At 39.7% G+C, this 25,139-nt stretch overlaps 2 protein-coding genes across 6 annotated transcripts in view; one reads left to right on the top strand and one right to left on the bottom strand.

Moving 5' to 3' along the window:
- The window catches only part of RABL3 (RAB, member of RAS oncogene family like 3), a 43,210-nt gene extending 35,266 nt beyond the window's left edge, over positions 1 to 7,944 (bottom strand). Inside the window, exons 1-2 of the mRNA XM_004373647.2 lie at positions 7,882 to 7,944; positions 2,962 to 3,053 (exon numbers count right to left, since the gene is read on the bottom strand). Of these exons, the coding sequence (XP_004373704.1) occupies positions 2,962 to 3,053; positions 7,882 to 7,927 (138 nt within the window). The 5' untranslated portion in view covers positions 7,928 to 7,944. The remainder of the gene's footprint in view (positions 1 to 2,961; positions 3,054 to 7,881) is intronic.
- A 157-nt stretch (positions 7,945 to 8,101) lies between these two features.
- GTF2E1 (general transcription factor IIE subunit 1) overlaps positions 8,102 to 25,139 on the top strand; it is a 35,563-nt gene continuing 18,525 nt past the window's right edge. The window contains exons 1-3 of one of the 5 annotated variants that reach the window (XM_023728837.1): positions 8,102 to 8,213; positions 10,060 to 10,089; positions 15,928 to 16,410. In XM_023728837.1, the coding sequence (XP_023584605.1) occupies positions 15,963 to 16,410 (448 nt within the window). In that variant the 5' untranslated portion in view covers positions 8,102 to 8,213; positions 10,060 to 10,089; positions 15,928 to 15,962. Of the gene's footprint in view, positions 8,214 to 8,244; positions 8,372 to 10,059; positions 10,090 to 15,927; positions 16,411 to 25,139 lie in introns of those variants that run through there. The other 4 variants (XM_023728833.1, XM_023728835.1, XM_023728834.1 and 1 more) reach the window with 4 other exon arrangements.

Genomic DNA, 25,139 nt, shown 5'->3' with positions numbered 1-25,139 from the left:
TTACCATAGTAACAGAACAAAGCAGGAAAATCATGATTATTATTAAAAAGCAACTGATAAAATTCAACACCCACTCATGACACAAAAGCTCATCAAAACAGGAATACAGGAGAATTTCTTTACACCCTCTCCTCACTTATCAACATGGTTAGGTATCAAAGACCAGGTCATTATGCAAAATCGGCTTTATGCAAAATGGAGGATGATTATGTCAGATTATGAAATGGAGGATGACCACATCATTACATAACTGCCAAAGCACTGAGAATCACAGTCCAGCCAAGCTGACACATAACCCTAACCATCACAGCCAATGTTACTCTCACTTGGTACCGCGGTGTTCATTACTGCCAGATGCATGTCATTAATATGCAAAGTAGTCTGATAGTAGATTTTTCACTATTGCTGTAAATGTGAAATGTTGGATGATGAGATAGTTGATAAGTGAGGAGAAGGTATAATCTGATAAAGCATGTTACTGTTGTTATTTCAACTCATGGTGACCCCATGGTTTCAGAGTAGAATTGCACTCTACAAGGTTTTCATGGCTGTGACCTTTCAGAAGCAGATCACCAGGCCTTTCCTCTGGGTGCCTCTGGGTGAGTTCAAACCACCAACCTTTTGGTTCGTAGCTGAGTGCTTAACCATTTGCGCTACCCAGGGGCTCCATTATATTGTAAATTTCCCCTAAGATTGGGAATGAGACAAATCAAATTCCCTATTTCTACTTCTATTCAACATTATACTGGAGGTTTTAGTCAATACAACAACACAAGGGAAAAAAAAATAAAGGAAAAGATAAATAACATGAGTAGACTGAGCTCTGGGTAGGGATGGGACTGAAGGGCAGGGCAGGGGTAATGGGGGGCCAGAAAAGTGAACCAAAGTTCAATTTCAACTCCAAACTGTAAAGCACTAGAGCCATTTTGCATCTATTAAGCTTCTCTGGTCCTCGCAACAAACCTGTAGGCATGCAGATGATATAAAAGGCTCAGAGAGGTAAACTGACTAGTCCAAAGTCACTTTTTAAAAAGCAAAAGGCATATGGGGGTTGACCTAGGATTTAGAGGTTCAAATCTAGATTCTTTTCAATATATCGTGCTCTCTCACAGAAGGAGATCTAGAAAAGTCCAAACGGAAATTGTGTCCAGAACTTACTACTGGTTCTCCCAAACCTAAGTAAAGTTGCCTTTGAACTCATAATCTAGGATTTGTTTTTCTTCTATATGTAGGGCTTTGGGCATTATGATGGGCTGAAATGATACACAGGTCCCCTCCTACTTCAAACTCATAGAAATGCTTGAAAAGTATGAAAACAAGAAAAAAAAGAGGTCAGACTCAAAGACAGAAAGGGAAATTCCCAGGCGATTGAAATGAAGAAAGAAAATCGGAGTGAGAAGTGGGAATTGGCCCAGATTCAGACACAGCCCCAGGGGCTGGTATTGGGAGTTTCAGTGCCCATCTAGGAAGAGCAGATCTATTTTCCAGCTTTTAACGCAAAGGTGTATGTGAATGAGTGATAACAACTAGCCTGCAGTTCCCTTCATGAAATCTGGACCCTTGGTGGGCTGCCCAGTCAGCCAGAGAGAGTAGGAAAAACTCTGTCCAGTGGCTCAGAAAAGCAGCAAAAACGTGCTGTCCGTCAAGAGCCTTGGGTGAGGGGTGGTAGAGAGGGAATAAAAGGTCCACAAGAAATGGAAACCTCAAGCCTGTGCCACACTCAGGTGCTGGGGGAATTTACATTACCTATACCAAAAAACAAACCAAACCATTAGCCATTGAGTTGATACAACTCATACTGACCCTATAGGACAGAGTACAAGTGCCTCATCGGGTTCTCAAGGAGCAGCTGGTAGATCTGAACTGCTAACCTTTTGGTTAGCAGCAAAGCTCTTAACTACTGTACCACCAGGGCTGTTACTTCCTTAATAAACCACTTAACAGTAAGTATGGTCTGTGAGTTTTGTGTGGCCACTGTAACAGATTATAGAACCCACAAGAGAAGTAGAGAGTGCCGTGGGAGGGACGGCTGGGGTCAGAATTGGTAAAATGTTGAAGAGCGGAGGTATGTCTGACCTCCACCTCATAGGGATCAGCCTTGGGCTGATCTTGATTCGCCTTATCCCTCCTGAAGTCAGAAGGGTTCTGATGATGTTACTACTACCACTACTCCCACCATTTTACAAATGGCTTCAAAGAACTGAAGAGAAATAACTGTCATTTAGCTAACTACTATTCCTACTTCTTTGTTTTTTAACTCAAAGGAGAGAGGTGTGCCAGCAGAAGAAAGACTTGCTCAGGTCTAGCTGGGATCAGAAAAGACCAACAACATCTGGGAAGATATTCAATGTAGTGGAAACTGCACCTCTATTTCCTAAATGTGAGATGGAACAGATGACCTAGACGTGAGGCTCCAAAAGCCTTTGCCTTGACACTGTATTTCCAGGCATAGCTTAAGTGAGCTCTAGATACATATCACAGTAATTAAAACTCACAGTAACTAAAATTGATGCCTCTGGAAACAGACTGAGTTCAAACCTTGGCTCTGCTTCTTATGAGCTGAGTGAATCTGGTCAAGTCCCTTTACTTCTCTACGCCTTAAGTTTCTGCACTATATCTCACAGTTTAAAAAAGATTAAATAAACAGACATGAAAAGGATTTAACACAGGGCCTGGTACACAGCAGGTGATTAATAAGATGGGACAGTGGTTACGAGCTCAGGCTGCTAACCAGAAGGTCAGCAGTTCGAATCCACCAGCTGCTCCTTGGAAATCCTATGGGGCAGTTCTACTCTGTCCTATGGGGTCACTATTAGTTGGAATCGACTTGATGGCAACAGGGTTTGGTTTAATATTATTACTTAGTCTTGTCTACAGAACTACAATTTGATCATGTATTAGAAGGTGCTATTGCCATCTTTAACGTAATTATTGAAAAACTAAAACGTAAAAGGCACATACTCTGACATCCACTGAGCAGCCCACAGTCCATGATGGATTTCCCAGCACTTGATTTTGGCATAAGAGATGAACTAGTGAAGATTTCCCAACACCTGTAAAAGATATAACACCCTATTCATGTAAGTATAAGAGGCAAGCTTGAAATCTACTCCGGCATGAGTAAGGTGGAAAATATGCAATAACGATATGCAAAGCATGGTTGTTAAAAGGGTATTCAAACTGTACCAACAATACAATAAACTGTATTGAATATGGTGAAAAAGACGGTCGAGAATAGTTCTCAAATTTAGCGTGCATCAGAATCACCTGGAGGGCTTGCTGAAACACACCAATTGCTGGTTCCCATCCCCAGTTTCTGATTCCGCAGGTCTGTGGTAAGGACCAAGATTCTGTACTTCTAACAAGTTCCCAGGTGATGCTGACGCTACACGTTCAGAGGGCTCATTGCGAAAACCAACAGTCTAGGGAAATTTCACGTAAACTAAATCCCTTCCTTTTGAATGATTTCACCTATTTAGCCTATTTTAGGATTGTAACATCTTAATGGATTTTAGAGGTAATTTCCATCGTGCATACCAATTTCACAGCTGCCTGTTAGACGGTCTTACGGATTGTTCCTGAGCACTGTCAATGACAGGGATTCACCATTTTATAATTTCGTACTTAGACACTCCAGTTTTCTCATATAGCGATTTAAAAACGTCAGCCAACCACTTGGCCTAGACTTCCATTTGGAAAAAGGGAGCAATTCTACTCCCTCCTTCACATTCTGATCCTTTACCTTCTTTTAGATCTCCTGGGCTCAGAGAAGTCTACTTACTAATGCTAACAGCAGCATTCCGAAATCTGTTTGAAGAGAAAACGGAATGAACTCTATTCTCACACCTGTGTGTGGAGTCACTCATTCACTTAACAGTATCTTGGGAATGCCACATGCCAAGCGCAGCTGGTGAATCTTTATGCATCACTGCCTGTATCAAAGATTTAGATCATCTCTTGGTGTGCATTATCAAGTATCAACCTTTCGCTTATGTTTATTTTTATAAAAAGCTGTATTTACAAAAAAATCTAGAAGACATTTATGTCTTCTAGAAGATGAAATCACTTGAAGACCACTACTATGTAGGCTTATCTAATTCCATAAGCAGGGTTTTTCTATAAACATGTTGTTATTGTGGTCATATCTACACTGTGTACTTAAAAACAACAGCATAGCATGAACGTAATTAATGTCACCGAACTGTACGTGAAGATTGTTGAAATGTCAAATATTTTGTTATATATATACTTACCACAATAATAAAAAAAACAACACAAGCCTTTGTTTACACAGCTTGTTCTGTCTGGAATATTCTACTCCCTGTTTCCATTGGCCTGGTGAATTAATCTTTCAAGACTCTATTATTGTAGTTGTGAAGTCTTTCCTGACTCCACACAGGTAGAACTAAGCACAACATCCTCTGGGTCTCTATGTACATTTTCCTACAGAGCACTTAAAACACATTGTTACATTTGTTTGTTTATAGGTTTTATTCACGCTGTTTAATTTTAAGCTCTTTGGGGTTTGTGGCTGTTTTACTCATCTTTTTATCTCCCGTGCTCAGAACAGGGTCTTAATTCATAATTACTTGGTGACTAAATTTTTCCATGTTATTAACAGAATCTTTATAAAAATTTTTAATGTCTCCATAGTATTTCAGAGAGTAGATATAATAATTTACTTAATTATTCCCTTGTTATTAGATACTTAGGGTTTTTTGAACTTTTCACTATCACTGCTTAAACTTTTGTTTAAAATTAGATTTCCGTGGTATAGCTCCCCAGCGGTGAAATTAACAAGTAAAAGGAAATGAACATTTAAAGTTCTTGACATATCTCCACAAACACCTTTCACCTGGTCACACTGCCACTAGCCACGTGGCTTCCTGTCTTGTTGCAGCTCAACAGTATCATGTTCCTCTTTTTCATCTTCATTAATTTGATTAGCGAAAATAGAAGTGACATCTTGTTTTAGTCTGCATTTTACTTTCTGGTAAAGATGTATTTTGTTCATCTTTGCTCATCAGTTGTTTCTCTTCTTTAATGAATTATCTGCTGATGTGTTCTGCCCATTTATCACTAGGTTTTAGTCTTCTTACCAATTTATGTGATCTCTTTATATATTAGAGACATTAACTCTCATGGAAACGAGTGAAACATTTTCCCAGGTTTCTTTTTATCCTTTTTACTTATTTTTTTACATACAGACATTTAAGATTTATGAGTACTCAAACCTAGCTTTGCCTTTGTATTTACTGCATTACATCTGATACTTGTAAACTTTACAGGGTATATTGTGGATTTTTGTGTTTGCATGTAGGTTTGTTTATATTGGAGGCACATATCTGGGCATTTAGCTATCAGCTCGATAAAAGGCTTGAGCTTCTAGTTTTAATTGTGTCAGGGTAAATATTTCTCTGCAGTACTACTGTATAGCTCTCCATGAATTAACTGCTTTAGTGGGTACGTCTTAGCTAACACTGGATGAAACTCTAAACAGTAAAAACAGTTGAAGTGCTAGGAATGGTAGCCAACTATTTATTTCTTTTAAAAATTTGGAGGGTTCTGATTTGAACTAAATTAGATCCAAAAAATGCACTAACTTGCTGGGGTGAGAAAAAGAGCCAAAATAATTCAATAGATGCCAACTCCAAATATAGTCGTAATGTATTAAAATCATCCCAAATCTCTGAAAGAACAAAGGGAAAACAGGATGTATGTGTTGGTGGGATTTTCAAGATGCTTTACTAATTTTTCAAATATCTTTATAGGGTACAAAGCAAGTCTCTAAATCCCAAGTTATTCCTTTATATAGTCGTGAAATCCTCAAAATTCCATGGGGGGAATAAGCCTTTATTCAAAAATAAACTTTGAGGTTTGAATACAAAGGCAGGAAAGTATAAAAAGTATATTCTAACCTGTCAGATAGGAAATAGCTGTTAAAAGGGAACTGATAAAGGCAATAACTGACTCTGCACGGGTAGTCTAACATCAGTGAACGCGTGACAAGGTCAATCACTTTCCTGGTGGGCAAGGCTGTGTCTTCTGTTTTTCAGCTAAACTACGGCAGGGAAAAAAAAGCATACTAATTGCCTGATTACTTTTCCACATTTTATGCAGCATATAATTCTACCCCTATATGTATTTCATTGATTTCACAGTTAAAACTCTAGCACCTAATACAGTGCCTGGTATGTAGCAGGCACTTAAGTATTAAAAAACAATCAATCAACCTACTAGTTTCAACAGTATTTAACATGAAGGATTTGTTACATGCAATAGAAAGAGGGAAATATAAACTAGAGAGAGGGCACCCTTCTTTACACGTCTTGAAGAACTGTTACCAATAGCTCTGTATTCCAGCCCTAACTCCAATTTGGTGATACTCTTGCCAAGTCCCTTCATGCCACTACTTTCTTCATCTGTAAAAATGAAACCACTCTATTAAATTAACTTCAGTACTACTTCAAAGTTTCCTGAAGAACTGGAGTTGACATAAATTGGATTATTCTCATAGAATTTCATATGCAACTTTCTTAGGGGAGTATTAAATGCTCCTTGTAAAATATTTTCCTACCTCCAATTTTATATAGAGTTTCTGTAAGACTAGTTTTCAAGCTCTTTGAGGCATGTCCTCGCTACCTCTAAGCATTTAGCAGTGTCTTTACTCACGGCACATATGCAAAAGATCAGTTCCAGAAAAGTACATCTAGGAAATGCAAGGTTAGCATTTTTTCCAAGTTCTTAAGGAGTATGGTACTAGGAGTTATGGTGAAGAAAAGGTGAGGTGGGAGGAGGGGGGGAAAGGCAGACTTCAATTCTAGTTTTCAAATGTCCAAGGGATCAAAATAATTTTAATATTAAGATTAAATTGGGCTCGCCATTAAGCCCCAGCTGCTTCAGAATATGGCCTTTATCTTAATTTCTCTATTATTCACAACCTAGCACACAGGAGGGATCAGTCCCTGGAGAAGGACATCATGCTTGGTAGAAAACCAAAACCAAACCCGTTGCCGTCAAGTCGGTTTCCACTCATAGCGACCCTACAGGACAGAGTAGAACTCTCCAGTAGAGTTTCCAAGGAACGCGTGGTGGATTTGACCTGCTGACCTTTTGGTTAGCAGCCGTGACACTTAAACACTAGAGGGTCAGCGAAAAAGAGTAAGATCCTCCATGAGATGGATTGACACGGTGGCTGCAACAATGAGTTCAAGCTTAACAACGACTGTGAGGATGGCACAGGACCAGGCAGTGTTTCTTTCTGTTGTGCACAGAGTCGCTATGAGTTGGAACCGACTCCACAGCACCTAACAACAACGGCACACAATAGGTGTTCAATTAAGAAAAAATGAGAACCAAGAATCAAGAAGCCTAGTTGAGAATAAAACAGGAGGACGATCCGGTATTTCATTTCCTAATGTAGCCTGGCGTTTAAGAGCGTTGACTCTGGGGTTCAAACCAGTTCTGCCGTTTACATCTCTCTGCTTTATTTTCCTCATCTGTAAAATGGGATAATAGGGCTCTTCTCAGGATTAAATCAGTTCATATATGCAAAGCGCTTGGAACAGCGTTCTTAGTACCTTGAAGGCACAATCGTACTAATTTCTGTACAATACTCAAAACAAAGGAATCGATAATACTCTCTAAGCCGGGGTAGCCCAGGAGACAGGCGTGGAAAACTGTGAAGGCTGAGAAGGGCCAAGACTCCGCCACCTAGTCAAACGGAGCAAAGTCCTCTGGGAAATGTAGTCTTTCGGCTCTGGGAGATACTTCATCCACGGGCCGAAAAGTCAGGAAGTTGGGGGGTAGGTTGTGAAGGGGGAGGGTTATCAGATAACTCAAAAGTGTCGGGAGCCCCATAGATGGGTCTGAGCCACTCACCTGAGTCACCCAACACCAGCACCTTGACCCGATCCAGGGAAGCCATCTTCCCACTGCCTTCCGTGGGTTAACGCCTGTTCCGGGACTCTGGGCCAATCAGAGCTGTGCATAGAGGGCAGAGCCTTCAATTTCATTGGCCAGTCAGAGAGTGACTGTCCTGATTGGAGGCTTCACTGTGCTGATTGGCCGGCCTCGGTAAATGTAGCGTGTGAGCTCCAAAGCTGGTCGCAGGAATAAGGCGTCTTCGTTGTCGCATAGGTGGCGTGCTCGTTTAAGCCGGTAGTTAAGGCGCTGAGGGAAGCTGTAGTAGGGGTGTTCGAGGATTCTCTTCGGTAAAACTTGTTCCCAGTTCCCTGGCCCGACGTGGCATTTCAGGCTTTCTCCTCTTTTTCACTCCTCCCATCTTAACTATCCTGTTTTCCTTAGCTTCCCTCCTGATTTGGTCCTCCAAAGAACCGTTGACCCTGGAGCGGCCTGTGTGCGACCTCGGGTATGGCTGCGCCGAGTATGTCCACTGGACTCAACTGGGAGAGTCCTTGGGAGTTTGGGGTCTCGGCATCTCACAGTGGGGAAGAGCAAGCATTGCTGAACGGGTCACGAGGAGGGCAGCTGGGTCCGGAGGTTTCGCTGCAAAATGCCTCTTTACAGATGGAGGCGTGGAGAGTGCTGTGAAATATGGCAACAGAGAAAATCGCAGTTACATGTATAGAATCTCAGTTCTTCTAGAACTGGAATGAATGGTGGTATACTGAAATAATATAACAGGACTCCCGCATCCTCTTTTTCCTTTTCTTCACCCTTTTAGTCAGCATAATGTTTTAAAATCGCGAACTTGATCCTGTCACTCCTGCTTAAAACCATTTTAAGCTTAACAAGAGGGTGCACGGTAGCCTTTTCTTTTCCATTCTGGAAACAGAACTGGGGAAAGTGAATTGGGAAGCTGGCGGGGTGGGCATGTTGGAAGAAGACGTGTCTAGGAGATCTACTGAAAGTTTTATGGAAGTACTTGACTAGCTGTGCTGGGTGCTGGGAATTCAGTGATAAACAAGACAGTGCCTGCTCTCAGTTTACTGTTTTGGAGGTCGGGAGAGATAGACATAGAGGAAGTACAAGACTGTTGAGTGCAACTAAGAAGGGGACAGAGTTATGGGGATGTGTGAAAGGGGATCATTCTAACCTACCATGGGGAATTTGGGAAGCCCTCTCTGAGGAAATGTTGGGACTTGAAGGATGATTAAGAGAAAGAGGTTTGGACTTAGCTTTGGGGGTGGAGGGAACTGCTTGTGAAAAGGCCCTGAAGTGGAGAAAGCATGCGTGGCTCATGAAATTCAGAAAATGTCAGTTTGGCTGGAGATGAGGCTGACAAGGACAGACAGAGAGCGCATTTCTTTCAACTTTGTTTCTCCAGCTCTGTGCCTGGTACACAGTAGACTTCAACTATTTGTATGATTGGAATAAACAAACCAAAAAAAAAAAACAACCAGTTACCATTGGGTTGATTCCAACTCATGGCGACCCCATGTATGTCAGAGTAGAACTGTGCTCCATAGGGTTTTCGATGCTTGATTTTTTTTTTTTAATCGCCAGGCCTTTCTTCTTAGGTGCCTCTGGGTGGACTTGAGCCTCCAACCTTTCAGGTAGCAACTGAGTGCATTACTGTTTGCACCACCCAGGAACTCTGTGATTAGAATGCTATTGGTCGGTGCCATTGAGTCGATTTCAACTCATAGTGACCCCGTGTGACAGAGTAAAACTGCCCTTTAGGGTTTCCCAGGCTGCAATCTTTATGGGAGCAGATTGCCAGGTCTTTCTCTCATGGACCCTGAGTGGGTTCAAACTGCCAACCTTTCAGTTGTTGAGCACTTAACCTTTGTGCCACCAGAAATACATGGAATACAGAAAACAAAACCAAATTGCCTTTGGGTGTCTAGGGTAGTTAGGGAGACAGGTGAGGTTGGAAGTTCCTGATGGACTCTGAGGATGAAAAGAAAAAGCAAGCTGACACTCAGAGGTCACACCCTCAAAAGTCTCTACAGGCCAGCCGAGCTCCTTCCCTGTCTGAAAGTATCAATTGCTATTTAGCTGGTCGCTATGAGTCGTAATCAATTTGATGGCAGTGGATTTGGTTTTTCGGTTTTGTCTCCATGTGGTAATGTAGTCTCCTTTTTTTTTCCTCAGGTATTTTAAAGAGGAGCTGAAAGTAAAAACGTATGTGAAATCTCATAATTTTTAAATGTTGATAACCTACTGTAATTCAGAGTTTTTTTCAAAATATTCGTTGGGTCAAACAGTGTATGTGGGCTGCCAGTTTGAGATCTCTGATCTAACCTGTTGCTGTTGAGTTGATTCCAACTCATAGCGACCCTCTAAGACAGAGTAGAACTGCCCCATAGGGTTTCCAAGGAGCGCCTGGTATATTTGAACTGCCGACCTTTTGGTTAGCAGCCAGAGATAGTAGGAGATTCAGCAGGAGTGGGCAAGTGAAGTGGTGGAGGAGAGAAGGCAGTGGTTAGGAAGGATTTCAAAATGCAGAGATTTTGAATATAGTGGCCCAGCCTGGCTTCTTTCCTGAGCTCCAGTTTCCTTTGTTCAGCTAACTGCTGGACATCTTCACAGGAATATCAAGTGGTATTTCCTCAAAGACAGCATGTAAAAATGAATGCTTCATCTCTTCCAAACCTGCTCCTCTTCAAATGTTACTGTATCTCATAGTTGTACTTCTCTCTTCCTGTTTACACTGGCTCAAAACAGCTATTTTTAATTTTTCTAGTCTTCCATTTCCAATATATTGTTAGGTCCTTTTGATTTTATTTCTCTAATAGATTTCATTTATCCTGTTCTTGTAGTTTTTTGTTCTTTCTCAGTTCAGGTTTGATTACTCTAGCTCCTAATTCTGCCAGAGTGCTTCCACCTGCACTCACTTCAGTCAGTTCCTTACGTTGCTTTAAGAGTCACTTTTCTAAATAGGGGGTCTTATTAACGAACGCTGGAGTCCGTGGGTTGTGCAGATGGTTAACACACGCAGCTGCTAATTGAAAGGTTGGACGTTCAGGTTCACCCAGAGGCACCTTGGAGGAAAGGCTTGGCAGTCTGCTGCCAAAAAATCAGCCGTCGAAAACCCTATGGAGCACAGTTCTTCGCTGACACATATTGGGTTACCATGAGCCAGAATCAACTGGATGACAATTGGTGTTTTATGATGCCAATACTTAATCCAGCTCTTTTTATGCCAGCCCTGAAAGCAGAGCACTTTGTATGAATTATCTAATTTAATCCGATATATCACCCCTATGAGGAAGGCACTGTTAACCACTTTTTTATGTTTGAAGATGCTGAAGCTGAAAATTTTCTGTGGTGGCTGGGGGAGGGGCATTTCAGGCAAAAGGAAACAGGCTGAGTAATAAGAGAGTGACAAGTGCAGATGTGCATTGGCAGGCTGTGTAATAGCCAGGTGCCCAGTTTGTCTGGAGCAGTGGCCCATGACTTGCTGCACATTAGAGTCACCTAAAGAGTTTAAAAATTAGTGTGATGCCTAATCTGGCCCTCCCAGACCAGCTGAAACAGAATCGCTGGGAATGGGGCCCAAGGTCAGTATTCTTAAGATGCTCCCCAGATGCCTCTGCTTTACAGCCAGGTTAAGAACCACTGGTTTGGAATATGGGGAGTAGGGGTGTACGGGGGATACAACAGTAAGAAACTGAAAAGGTGGGTTAGAGAAGATCACAGACTACCTTGAGACATTTATTCTGTAGGTAACACGAGAGCCACTGAGGTGTCTGCAGGTATGTGTTCTGGAAGAAAAATTGCTCAGATCTGTGTTTTAGGAAACTGACAGCGGCGGGAAAGAAATGGCTGGAGGAGGCCAGAGGCATGTAATAGAAATGATCAGGTTTAGGATAGGGGTAATGGAAAAGACAGGAGCAAATGGAGAGGCATCTGGGTTTTAGCAGATTACTTTGGGACAGTAAGGAAAAGATAACCAAAAGATTTGAGAGTACTGTGTATGGAGAAAAACTTTACTTACATGTAGAATGACCTTACATCCAGTTTAACAAAAACAGTCCCAGTTTATGCCTGTCGTAGGTTGATTTCCTCCTGTTAATTATTTTTAGCATCCCCTTTCATTCTCAGAATGTCCCAGAATGGACAATAAGTTTTAAATACTTAGCTTACTTAAATGGATTCTCAAGTTGAAAATGTCAGCTGTTGTTTCTTTAGCAAAAGCCTTTAGAGACATATTGGAGACAGTCAGCTTTTGATTACACATGCTAATATGTAATGGTACATTGGATAGTTCCATACAGTAATCTAAAAGTTATGCTGTCCCTTCCAGCTATGACAGATACCAGACCAGGAGGGCACAAAGAAGGAGAAATGGTTTTAACCGAAGCTATGGGACTGGAAAGACAAAACATTAGGAAGCTAGTGGAAATGGTTTCTGCAGGGAAATCCTGGGTTATTTCTTCAGAAGGTTACATTTATTTGCATATTTCCTGTGCAAGAAGGTCTTTATTATATAAATTAATGTTAAACAGTGTTGAAATTTTAGCTGAGTCAGTCAGCACTTGCTTAGTCACACTGAATCCTTCCCAGGATTGAAAATGATAACAGTGATGATTTGTTCGTCTGTTTGCCTCTCTAAAGTAGAATCAGCTTTCCTTGCTGTGAACTTACATAGTTTTTCTTTAATTTTATACGTTTGGATACCTTAGCCTGGCAATAAAGGCTTTCTACTCTGATTCCAGTCTTTCTTTTTTCTTTAAATCATCTAACCTTCTGCTTCATGATCTTCCTATTCCAACAATTCTCAAAAATATCCTGGTTTTTTGTTTCTGTTTCCTTTATTCTTGCTATTCTGTTTCTTCTACCTGGAAGACCTTATTCTACCCATAGATGCTCATCCCCTGACTTTTCTCTGCTTATTGACCTCCTCTTTATCATTTAGGACACAATTCAAATATTGCCTTCTCCATGAATCTTTATTTGACTAGTTTTTTTTCTTCCTTTGCACATCTGAGTACTTTCTGTCTTCGTTATAGTTCTATCAGTTTTTTTTTTTTTTTTTGACTTGCCTTAATAGACTAAAGACATCCATTGCCATCAAGTTGATTCCGATTCATAATGACCCTATAGGACAGAGTAGAACTGCCCTGTAGGGTTTCCAGGGAGTGGCTGGTGGATTTGAACTGTCGACTTTTCGGTTAACAAGCAGGCTCTTAACCAGTGCGCTGTCAGGGCTCCAACAGACTAAATATAGGGATTGTTTATCTGTCTTTTTGTCTTGTACTACAACCTACACATGGGGTAGTTAGTAACTGTTCATTAAATTAATACTTTAGTTCATTTTTGAGACAGGAGTAGGGGAAATGATCTGCTTTTAAAGGAACAGTTTGAGTTCATGATGATTATTATTTGACATTTTTCTGCCATTCTTTGGTCTGTTGGATATTTCCGAAGCGCATATGTTGGGTTCTGCCAACTGTTGAGCGTGTAGAACAAAACAAAACTAGGTTCAGGTACAGTGTATAGACCAAATTGGAGAGAAGAACAAAATGTGCCCTACTGGGCTATGATACTACTTTAGTGTTGAATCTCAGCACTTGCCTGTCATCCTTAAACCTTGGGTTGACAGAAAGGTTCTAGGACCATAGGTTTGGATCAGGGGAACTAAACTGCTGCTGAAGTTTTGTATTTATTTGGTCTGAGAGTAGATATATAGGATGTTCCACAAGCTCTAAATAATAATTTGGTTGCTGTTTCTGTAAATATCCATGAGCACCTGCATAACCATCCTCCAAAAGAAGGGTAAGTCTACCTTTTTCTTACGCGCAAGTGTAGGTAAGAGAAAAATTGGAAGACTGCTTAGTGGATGGGAAGAAAATGAATTTATAGGTGAGTGAAAAGGGAAGTTGTCAGTGAAGTATACACAGAATCTAAGTCTGTTAGGAAAAAACAAAACATCATTTCATAGGCATTTAGAGCAGACTTTCAAGGGGGGCATTTTGGAAGTTGTGGGAGCATGTTTTGGTTGTCACAGTGTTTGGGAGTCTGCTGGTGGTATTCAGTGGGTGGGGACTAGCAGTTGCTAGGTGCCTTGCAAAGAACAGGATATTTCCATACAGTAAAGAATAGGCTAACGTAATGATCAGATGTCCTGCTGGATATTCATGTAGGAGAATGACTTATTTAAGCCTAGAACACAATTCCTGCTTTACAGAGAAACACAAAGTGTTTTTGTGTTGCTTTAATATATAATGGATATGTTAGTTCTTATTCAAGTGTCCACTTAAACTTCTGCTCTTTACGTTTCCTGTGCTTTTTGTATGACTGGCTTCTGATCTTTGCACTTTTCTAAAATTGTTCACTTTATATATATATATATATATATAAATGAAATTTATATATGAAATTATATATGTATATGCATGCATGCATCTTGCTGCTTTACTATCTTGTGTATAGTCATGCCTAAGTATTTATAATCTGCAGCATATATTTTATTCTAAATGATTCTTTTTTATTTTTTCCTTTATTACAAATGGAAACCCTGGTGGTGTAGTGGTTAAGTGCTGTGGCTACTAACCAAAAGGTCTGCAGTTTGCATCCATCAGGCACTTCCTGGAAATTCTATGGGGCAGTTCTACCCTGTCCTGTAGGGTTGCTATGAGTCAGAATCAGCTCGACAGCAATGGGTTTTAGTTTTGCGGGTTTTTATTACAAATAGGGCATTATATTTTCCCCAAAAAATAAGTGTATAGGTTGGCCACTTAGGAATTTCTTTTAAGTACAGTAGTGTGGATATAAAAATATTTCTTATAAAAATGGGTATTGAATCTCAGGGTTGATAACCACTATTTCGTATAAAAGTTTCAATAGAAACTAATATTAATAACAGAATATAATTCCCCATTGAGATAACTCAGAAGGATGTCTGTTAAAAATTTCCCCATGGAGTAGGGAAGTTTCACTCAATGTAGTCTGTGTGGATCGCCTGACCGTTTTTAGTTTGAAACATATTAAATCGATAGGGAAGCTATCCTTGTCAACAAGTGCTTTCTAAACACTTCATTCACATATGCATTTATTCTTCACAGCAACCCCATTGAGGCAGATTGTGTTATCCTTATTTCTCAGAGAATAAAGGGTAGCTTGAAGTTGTTTAAAGGATTTGCTCTGGATCACACATTTACCAAAACGCAGGCTTTTTAACAACCACATGGAAGTCTAGCTCATGCCAGTTTGGGCTTTCAGAAGACAGCTTTCTGGATTATGATATGGAAATTGAGTACACTTAGCTTCTGCTTTGTCCTACAAAGGATCTGGTATTTAAAGATATCCTGGGCTATTTTTCCCCCTTTCTTTTTTTTAAGGACTGTACAGTATTTCCTTAGTTGATTATCAGATTTAAGTTTGCAAGGTTGGTAAGGTTGCCTAGAACTGAAGGTGTTAATTTCTTTCTGTTTGACAACAGTTAATGATTTTGCCAACACCCCAACTGGTGATGACTTGTGCATTTATTGGTTTGCTGTGGTTTTATTGTGAGATCATGACTATGTAAAACATCCTAGAATCTATCTTGGTAGAAAAATTTACTTAAGAAATAAAGACACTTTAAGGATCTGTGACTGCTAGGATTCTCAAGGGATTTCTAGCACTCCTGAAGATCTCTATCATTAAGAATAGTGAACACTTCAATTTAGCTTTTTTTGTGTTTTTTCTTTCTGAGATAAAGTGGACTTGATATATCATTGTTTTAACTAATAAATTACTGTTAGGAATCAAGCACACAGTAGCTCGTGGAAGTAGTCATGTAAGAAATGTGTCAGGCTTTATAAGTGTAATCTTTTGTGCACTCTAGAGGAGTATCTTGCTCTGCTGTGTTAAATGTCTAGGCATTGCAAGTCTTTTAAAACAGTGTTTGAGTATCTTTGTGGCACTCCAAGAGTAGTGGTAGCCATCAGCTACTGGTAATGAGTTGCTTATTCTAGATTTAAAATGATTACCATATCCTTATGCCTAGCTAATCTTGCCCACTTTTTTTCTCAGTTCAGTAATTTTGAAGTTGAAGTTTGCTGATAAAGATGGCGGACCCAGATGTCCTCACCGAGGTTCCTGCAGCATTGAAGAGGTTAGCCAAGTATGTGATCCGGGGGTTTTACGGCATTGAGCATGCCTTGGCCTTGGACATTTTGATTCGGAACCCCTGTGTGAAAGAGGAGGATATGCTGGAGCTGCTCAAGTTTGATCGGAAGCAACTTCGATCGGTCTTGAATAATTTAAAGGGAGACAAATTCATCAAATGCAGAATGAGAGTAGAGACTGCTGCAGATGGGAAAACCACTCGCCATAACTACTACTTTATCAATTATCGTACTCTCGTTAATGTGGTAAAATATAAGTTGGACCACATGAGAAGGAGGATTGAAACTGATGAGAGAGATTCCACCAACCGGGCTTCCTTCAAGTGTCCTGTCTGTAAAAGTACTTTTACAGACTTAGAAGCTAATCAGCTTTTTGATCCTATGACAGGTGAGGTTTATCTAGTTTATGAATCTTTTAAGTAACTTTTAAAAAAGAATCGTGTACCCTTTTACTTAAATTGACTCATCTAATTTTTAAGCCAGTCGTGTACATCATTATAAAAGTGACTGGATCAGTGTGAGTCAGCATCAAGTCATTCGTAGTCTTACTTCCCTCTTTGACTGTCACGCTTCTTTGAGAAGCTTTGGCTAGCCTTTCTCGTTCACAGGGGAGTGTACCCATCCATGACTGTTCTCTCACCCATGGCCCTCATTGACCACTGCAGCCTGATTTAAAGGTTGACTTCTCTGCTACTTTTGAGGCTATTCTGACAACTTTACTTTTGACTTCTTCATTCAGCAAATATTTGAGCACCTACTTGTACAAGTTGCTGCCAAAGAGTTACAATTCACCGTACTTAACTGCTTTTGTTAGTGGAAGTACAAAGTGCTATAGGGTATATTGCTAGGGTATGTAATATGGTCTCAGGATTTGAGGAAGGCCTCTAGAAGAAGTAACAGCTGAGACCTTACAAATAAGTCAGAGTTAGCCAGATGAAATAAGTTAACAAGTAGATAGATACTTAGTGTCTCTTAGCAAGGCATTAATGGAAGGGAATTATAAACAAAAGATAAATAATTTGTCTCATTTAATGAAATACTTTTGTTTTAAGTATTTTCCTTATCAACTCAGACTTTTAACAAAGCTTGCGTTTTTACAATATGTATGTCTAGCGTTAAAATGAGAAACTTCAAAGTGTTGGGTTATATAGTTATTTTGTCATGATGTTATTTGAAAACTGGAAAAGAGACTGTAGCTTTGCTGATTATTGGATCAATGTTCTATTATTTTCTAGATGTAAAATCTGTAGGAAGAGCCAGTGCGGTTAAGTTAGATTGTCCCTTTCTTATGGCTGAATTCAGGAATATAGGTTACTTTTAACTCACAGGTCTTTTTAAAACTTTATTGGAAATTTTTAATTTAAACTTTCACACACGAAATATTTTGTTATAAAGACATTACAGGTTTGTGCACGTGTTTAATTTTCTAATTTTTGCATATGTATGTATTGTGCATTTTAAATAATTTGTAATTATGTTTTTAAAAATGGGGGGGAACCCAATATCAGTTAAGATTATTGACAAAAAGAGCTGGAGATAGCGTATGACCTTTTTTTTTCCCTTATTTATTGTAATACAGTCATTTTGGAAAAAAGTCCTTTAAAAAATTGACAATTGTATTAAGTGTTTAATTTGTCCAAACCTAACTATTTACCTTGAAACGGACTTAACTAGGATAGATCTTGGTTATAAAACAAACCTTAACCATCCTGGGTATGAGAATTGTTTGAGTGAGGGATAGAGGAAGGTTTTAGAATGTATCTGGAGCTCTTTCTAAATAGAAAAGTCTCTCGTGATTTTTGCCATTCACTATATCAGCTTTCCTAAAGGAGCTCTGGGTTTTGGTTTTGTGATTCTCTGCAGATGTTGGTGTTTCAGTGGTCCAGTCTCCATCACCGCGGTGGAAGGTGTCATCCAGCCCCTCAGAGAGGGTAATCTAAAGTAACGTGCTTCTACTACATTCACTCATCATTTAGTGCTTATTTAATTTCATGAAACTTTCTAAAAGAAGGCTGTTCTACTGCTTATAGATCAGTATTTAGGTGATTGTTCCATGATGCTCTTTGCATTTCATCTAGGGTTATTCTCTGAATGGAACTAGCTGCAATCCATAGATGGCCCATGGAAGAGATGGTCTAAAATTCTAGAGAAACACAAAAATATAGTCCAGATTATTTGAATCAGGGAGTTGAGATAGGGAACAAGAGAACATTTCGTAAAAGAAAGCTAAACTGAAACAATTATATTGTGGCCAGTCTGAATGAAGGGGTACAGGAGAGCAAGAATAAGTCACTTAACCTTACTATCACTTAGGTGAACGTGCCCTAATCCGCCAACACTAATATTTGCCTTAACTGACAGTTACATCCCTACCAAACCAAAACCAAACCAATTGCCAGAGTCAATTCAGACTCAGCGCCCCTATAGGATAGAGTAGACCTGCCCCGTAGGGTTTCCAAGGAGCAGCTGATAGATTTGAACTGCTGACCGTTTTGTTAGCAACCAAGCTCTTAACCACTGTGCCACCAGGACTCCTATTTTCCTATAGTGAAGCCTGAATTTGTAATGACTGGGAACCTTTGTTCTGAGAACGTACTTGCCTTTTGATTATAATTTGGCTTCTCATTTGAACTTTTTCCTTTAAGGAGAAAATGTGCTGATTAGGTGGTATTAGGGCCTAGTCGGCTTGTCAGTTCTGTTTGTTTGTTTTTTTTGTTTTGTTTTGTTTCAGTTTTTCACTATCTATTAATATCTTGACATCCTTTCTTGGTCTATATATTCCCTTTAGAAATCTTCGTGGTTTTCCTTTTGTTCCCTTCTTGTTTTGCTCAGTAGTCGTGCTCCATTATGAAGAAGATGGGGAATAAACATTTGGTGTGTATAGTGGGGAGGAGGGCACTATCTTTTTCTGCTGTAATATTTATGTTTTGTTTAAATAGATGGAGTTTTCATTCAGAGCTCAGTCCTATACTCTCAGCTATCCTGTCTCCTGGTTGTTAATCCTTAAAATTGACTGTATTTCTGATTAATTGATGGGAGTATCTGATGGGCTTCCAGCTCCATTTCCTTATCAACAGCTTTTAGGTTGAACGGTGGATTATGTTAGCAAGTAGAGGGTATTCAAGAAGTTGGTAAAAAGTTCTTAACTCGAGAACTTTCTATGGGCATCTTGCCACTCAAGCTGGATGAGCTCCTGAGGAACATCTGAGATGCTGGGCTCAGAAAAGTGAGCCCAGCCAGGGTTGTGTTACTGGTGTTCATTCACACACAACCTAAGTATTTTCCCATTTCAGTTCACAGCTTTTTTTCCCAACTCCATCTCTTTTTCCTAAAGATTTAGATTCTCTATACTTCCCATTCAGACTTTGTCTTTGGTGCTTCTGGTTGAGCTCCCTCCAGATGTGTGGTGCTTGGTGTGATTCTTTATTTCATTAAATGAAAAAACCTAGCTTTTGCCCATCAGTCCCTGGTTTCAGAAATTCAGTCAAGCAAAACCAGATGTTTTAGTCCCTGAAATATGGGGATTCTATGGAATCAAAACAAAGACAACCTGATATGACATCCCTCAAATCAGTAAAATAGCATCTTGTGGTTCATAAATACATGTTTTAGATTTAGAAATCTTTCTGACCAGGTACACACACTTAATATTTCTGTTTTAGCAATTTCAACTGTGAATGATTTAGTTAATGGTACTTCTCAGTTAAGTTCAGCAACATGCTTCCCAAAAGTGGGGGATGGGGTGAGATTGTATTCTTCTTTTAGGTGTTTAGGCTAGAAGATATGGAAATAGCTTTATATTTTCCATTTTTAATTTAAAGATTATGTAACTGTAATACCAGAGAAAATTTGGAAGAGAAAAATGTCTCTCCCAAATCCACCAGCCTTTTGCATATAACTTTCTAGTTTTGGATTATATGAGCATGTGTTTTTATATATTTGCAATCATAGCCTAGAGTAGTTTACAATCTGTTGGTTCTTTATACACCAAACTATCTTCTTTCTATCTAGTGTTCAAAATATGTTTTAATAGGTCCGATTTTCCTGCCTTCCATTCCACCCCTTTTGGGTACTTTGACTTTATCTGTTTTTTTGCTAGTATAGATAAGATGCTTTGAATACCTTTGTATATATAGCATTTTATTCCTTTTAAGTTTTTCCTTAAGAATTCCCAGTAATTGGAATATTGAGCCAAAGGGTATAATTTTATGGTTTCTCTAAAGGCATATATGCATTGTTTTATTGTGGGTGGGGTAAAAATTGTTAAGTGTTTGAATTAGAAATAGTTTGGGAGCCCCTATTACTGAATTCCCCCACGCGTCTATCAGTTTGTCCTACTGTGGAGGCTTGCATGTTGCCGTGATGCTGGAAGCTATGCCACCAGTATTCAAATACCAGCAGGATCACCCATGGTGGACAGGTTTCAGCTGAGCTTCCAGACTAAGACAGACTAGGAAGAAGGACCCGGCAGTCTACTTCTGAAAAGAATTAACTAGTGAAAACCTTTTGAATAGCAGCGGAACATTATCTGATATAGTGCCAGAAGATGAGCCCCTCAGGTTGGAAGGCACTCAAAGTACGACTGGGGAAGAGCTGCCTCCTCAAAGTAGAGTCAACCTTAATGATGTGGATGGAGTCAAGCTTTCAGGACCTTCAGTCTCTGATGTGACATGACTCAAAATGAGAAGAAACAGATGCAAACATCCGTTAATAATAGGAACATGGAATGTACGAACTATGAATCTAGGAAAATTGTCAGAAATGAAACGTAACACATAAACATTGATATCCTAGGCATTAATGAGCTTAAATGGACTGGTATTGGCCATTTTGAATCAGATAAGCATGTGATCTGCTATGCTGGAAAGACAGCCTGAAGAGAAATGGTGGCACATTTATTGTCAAAAAGAACATTTCAGGGTCTACGCTGAAGTACGACACTGTCATTGATAGGATAATATCCATACGCCTACAAGGAAGACCAGTTAATACGACTATTACTCAAATTTGCGCATGAACCACCAAGGCCAAAGATGAAGCAATCAAAGATTTTTATCAACTTTTGCAGTCTGAAATTGATCAAACATGCAATCAAGATGCATTGATAATTACTGTGATTGGAATGCAAAAGTTGGAAATGCAGAAGGATCAGTAGTTGGAAAATATGGCCTTGTGATAGAAACGATGCCAAAGATCACATGATAGAATTTTGCAAGACCAACGACTTCTTCATTACAAATACATTTTTTCACAACCATAAATGGCGACTATACACGTGGACTTCGCCAGATGGAATACACAGGAATCAAATCAACTACATCTGTGGAAGGAGACGATGGAAAAGTTCAATATCATTAGTCAGAACAAGGCCAGGGGCCGACTGCAGAACAGACCATCAGATGCTCATATTCAAGTTCAAGTTGAAACTGAAGAAAATTAAAGCAAGTCAATGAGAGCCAAAGTACCACCTTGAGTATATCCCACCTGAATTTAGAGACCATCTCAAGAATAGATTTGATGCGTTGAACACTAATGACCGAAGACCAGACGAGTTGTGGGATGACATCAAGGCAATCATACATGAAGAACGCAAGAGGTCATTAAAGAGACGGGAAAAAAAGAAAAGGCCAAAATGGATGTCGGAAGAGACTCTGAAACTTGCTCTTGAATGTCAAGTAGCTAAAGCAAAAGGAAGAAATGATGAAATAAAAGAGCTGAACAATGATCTCAAAGGGCGGCTCAAGAAGACAAAGTAAAGTATTATAAGGAAATGTGCAAAGACCTGCAGATAGAAAACCAAAAGGGAAGAACATGCTCTGCATTTCTCAAGCTGAAAGAACTGAAGAAAAAGTTCAGGCCTTGAGTTGCAATATTGAAGGATTCTGTGGGGGAAAATACTGAAGCACACAGGAAGCATCAAAAGAAGATGGAAGGAATACACAGAGTCGCTATACCAAAAAGAGTTGGTTGTTGTTCAACCATTTCAGGAGGTAGCGTACGATCAGGAACCGATGGTACTGAAGGAAGAAGTCTAAGCTGCACTGAAGGAATTGGGGAAAAACAAGACTCCAGGAATTGACACAATACCAATTGAGATGTTTCACCAAACAGATGCAGTGCTGGAAGTGCTCACTTGTCTGTGCCAACAAATTTGGAAGACAGCTACCTGGCCAACCGACTGGAGGAGATCCATATTTATGCCTATTCCCAAGAAAGGTGATCCTACCGAATGTGAAAATTAATGAACAATATCATTAATATCACATGCAAGTAACATTTGCTGAAGATCATTCAGAAGCGGCTGCAGCAGGGAACTGCCAGAAACTTAAGCCGGATTCAGAAGACGACGTGGAACCAAGGATATCATTGCTGATGTCACATGGATCCTGGCTGAAAGCGGAGAATACCAGAAAGTGTTTACCTGTGTATTACTATGCAAAGGCATTTGACTGTGTGGATCATAACAAATTATAGATAACACTTCGAAAAATGGGAATTCCAGAACACTTGATTGTGCTCACGAGGAACCAGTACATAGATCAAGAGACAGTTGTTCGAACAGAACAAGGGATACTGCGTGGTTTAAAGTCAAGAAAGGTGTGCATCTGGGTTGTATCCTTTCACCATACCTAATTCAGTCTGTATGCTAAGCCAATAATCTGAGAAGCTGGAGTATATGAAGAAGAACGGGGCATCAGGATTGGCGGAAAACTCATTAACAACCTGCATTATACAGATGACACAGTCTTCCTTGCTGAAAGTGAAGAGGACTTGAAGCACTTACTGATGAAGATCGAAGACTAGAGCCTCCAGTGCGGATTACACCTTAACATAAAGAAAACGAAAATCCTCACAACTGGACCAATAAGCAGCATTGTGATAAACAGAGAAAAGATTGGAGTGTCAATGATTTCATTTTACTTGGATCCACAATCAACACCCATGGAAGCAGCAGTCAAGAAAGCAAAAGACGCATTTGCATTGGGCAGATTTGCTGCAAAAGACCTCTTTAAAGTGTTGAAAAGCAAAGATGTCACCTTGAAGACTAAGGTGCGCCTGACCCAAGCCATGGTGTTTTCAGTCGCCTCATATATGTGCAAAAGCTGGATGATGAATAAGGAAGACTGAAGAACTGATACCTTTGAATTGTGGTGTTGGCAAAGAATATTGAATATACCACGGACTGCCAAAAGAACAAACAAATCTGTCTTGGAAGAAGTTCAACCAGAATGCTCCTCAGAAGCGAGGATGGCGAGACTTTGTCTCACATACTTTGGACATGTTATCAGGAGGGAATAGTCCCTGGAGAAACACATCATGCTGGGTAAAGTAGAGGGTCAGCGAAAAAGAGGAAGACCCTCAACGAGATGGATTGACACAGTGGCTGCAACAATGGGCTCAAGCAAAACAATGATTGTGAGGATGGTGCAGGACCAGGCAGCATTTCTTTCTGTTGTACATGGGGACGCTATGTCGGAACCGGCTTGATGGCACCTAACAACAACAACAATTACTGAATTCACCTAGAGACCTAGGTAAATAAGAGATAATTCAAAACTTTAAAAAAGGAATCTTGTGTTTGTATTTAATAAAACCTTAGAAATAGGAATTTAGAGATTACCTAGTCCAACTCATCAGATGATGTGTGTGCATGCGTGCATGCATTCACTTGCCTATATTGTACTGCTGGTTTGGAGTATCTTACAAAATAATAAAATTAAATAAATCTAAGGGTATATTGAGTGCTAGAATGTTTTTGATTAGATATTAGGGAAGAATATAACAGCTCTCATGGAGATTCAGCTTGTTTTGTGTGACTCCATGGAAAAGATTTAGGGACAGGTAGATTTTAGGATTACCACGAAGAAATCTTGAGTAACTCTAAGATGCATTATTTTATAAAATGGCTTATTATTTTATAATAAGCCTCTAATAACTCTTAAAAATACTAACAACGGGAATAGACCTCCTCCAGTGGTGAGTTCTGAGTCACTGGGAATATTCAAGTAGACTTGGTGTCTACTTGGGATATTCATATATTCTGTTCCATACGAAGGAGCCCTTGTAGCATGGTGGTTAAGAGTTTGGCTGCTAACCAAAAGGTCGGCAGTTCAAATCTACCAGCCTCTCCTTGGAAACCCTATGGGGCAGTTCTACTCTGTCCTATAGGGTCACTATGAGTTAGAATCGACCTGATGGCAATGAGTTTTTTTGGAGTAAAATTTATAAAAATACTGCTGGTCTTAAGTTGTTTTCCATAATACCAAAGAATCCAAGCAGAAAAATAAGAATTTCTGCATTTGGCTTTCAGTAGGCTGATTCTTATTTATAATTGTGTTTTTGTGGTAAACACAGGACCCAGAGTTTCAGGCTAGCTTTTCCTCTTGTCATATTTGCCAGAGATATAATTGCTGGGAGACAATTCTGGGTCTCATGTTTATGCATGTTTTCCAAGCAGAGGCACTGACTAACTTTTCTCTGGACTGTCTGTCCAAAGATTTTTGTACAGTGAATATAGCCTTGGAAGATAGAGATACTGTGTCTCTCCAGAGCAAAGGACAGGTTTGCTTGCTATCCAGTAAAGATAGTGTCTTCCTCCAGAGCAAAGGACAGATTTGTTTAGTGTTCAGTGTAAGAGAGATAATGTCACCTTCCAGAGCAAAGAGCAGGCATATTTATGCCCATTTTAAAAGATTTGGGCTCCTTAAGCTCGAGATTTGTCTCCTGTAGCACAACCCATTGTGTGTGCAAGTGTCAACTGGCCCTCTTTGTGTCATCTTCTGGGAATTGGGGCTCAGGGACCCAGCACAAATGCTGACACTGGCTATTGCTATTGCCATGAGTAATAAAGTCCTTTGTCTCTGACCCAGGGTTCTTGTGTCTTCTGCTAGCATTGCAAGTAGGGTAAACTCTTAGACCCTTCACAGTTCCTGATGGTAATATGAAAGCTGCTCTTCTAAGAACTGCAAAATAGTCCCCCTATCAGTAATTCTTGTTATATATTAATCTAAATTAAGCCATGGATCTCTGGAAAGTTACCTGGATGAGGCTAGAATTCAGTCCTTATGACTATATACTGTGTTCTCTTTTTTCCTCTAATTTTTTTTTTTTTTTTTT

This window comes from Trichechus manatus, unplaced genomic scaffold (assembly GCF_000243295.1).
Source record: "Trichechus manatus latirostris isolate Lorelei unplaced genomic scaffold, TriManLat1.0 scaffold00026, whole genome shotgun sequence".
Lineage (NCBI taxonomy): Eukaryota > Metazoa > Chordata > Mammalia > Sirenia > Trichechidae > Trichechus > Trichechus manatus.
Note: the sequence above shows the minus strand (reverse complement) of the source record. Positions and strands in the feature narration are given on the sequence as shown.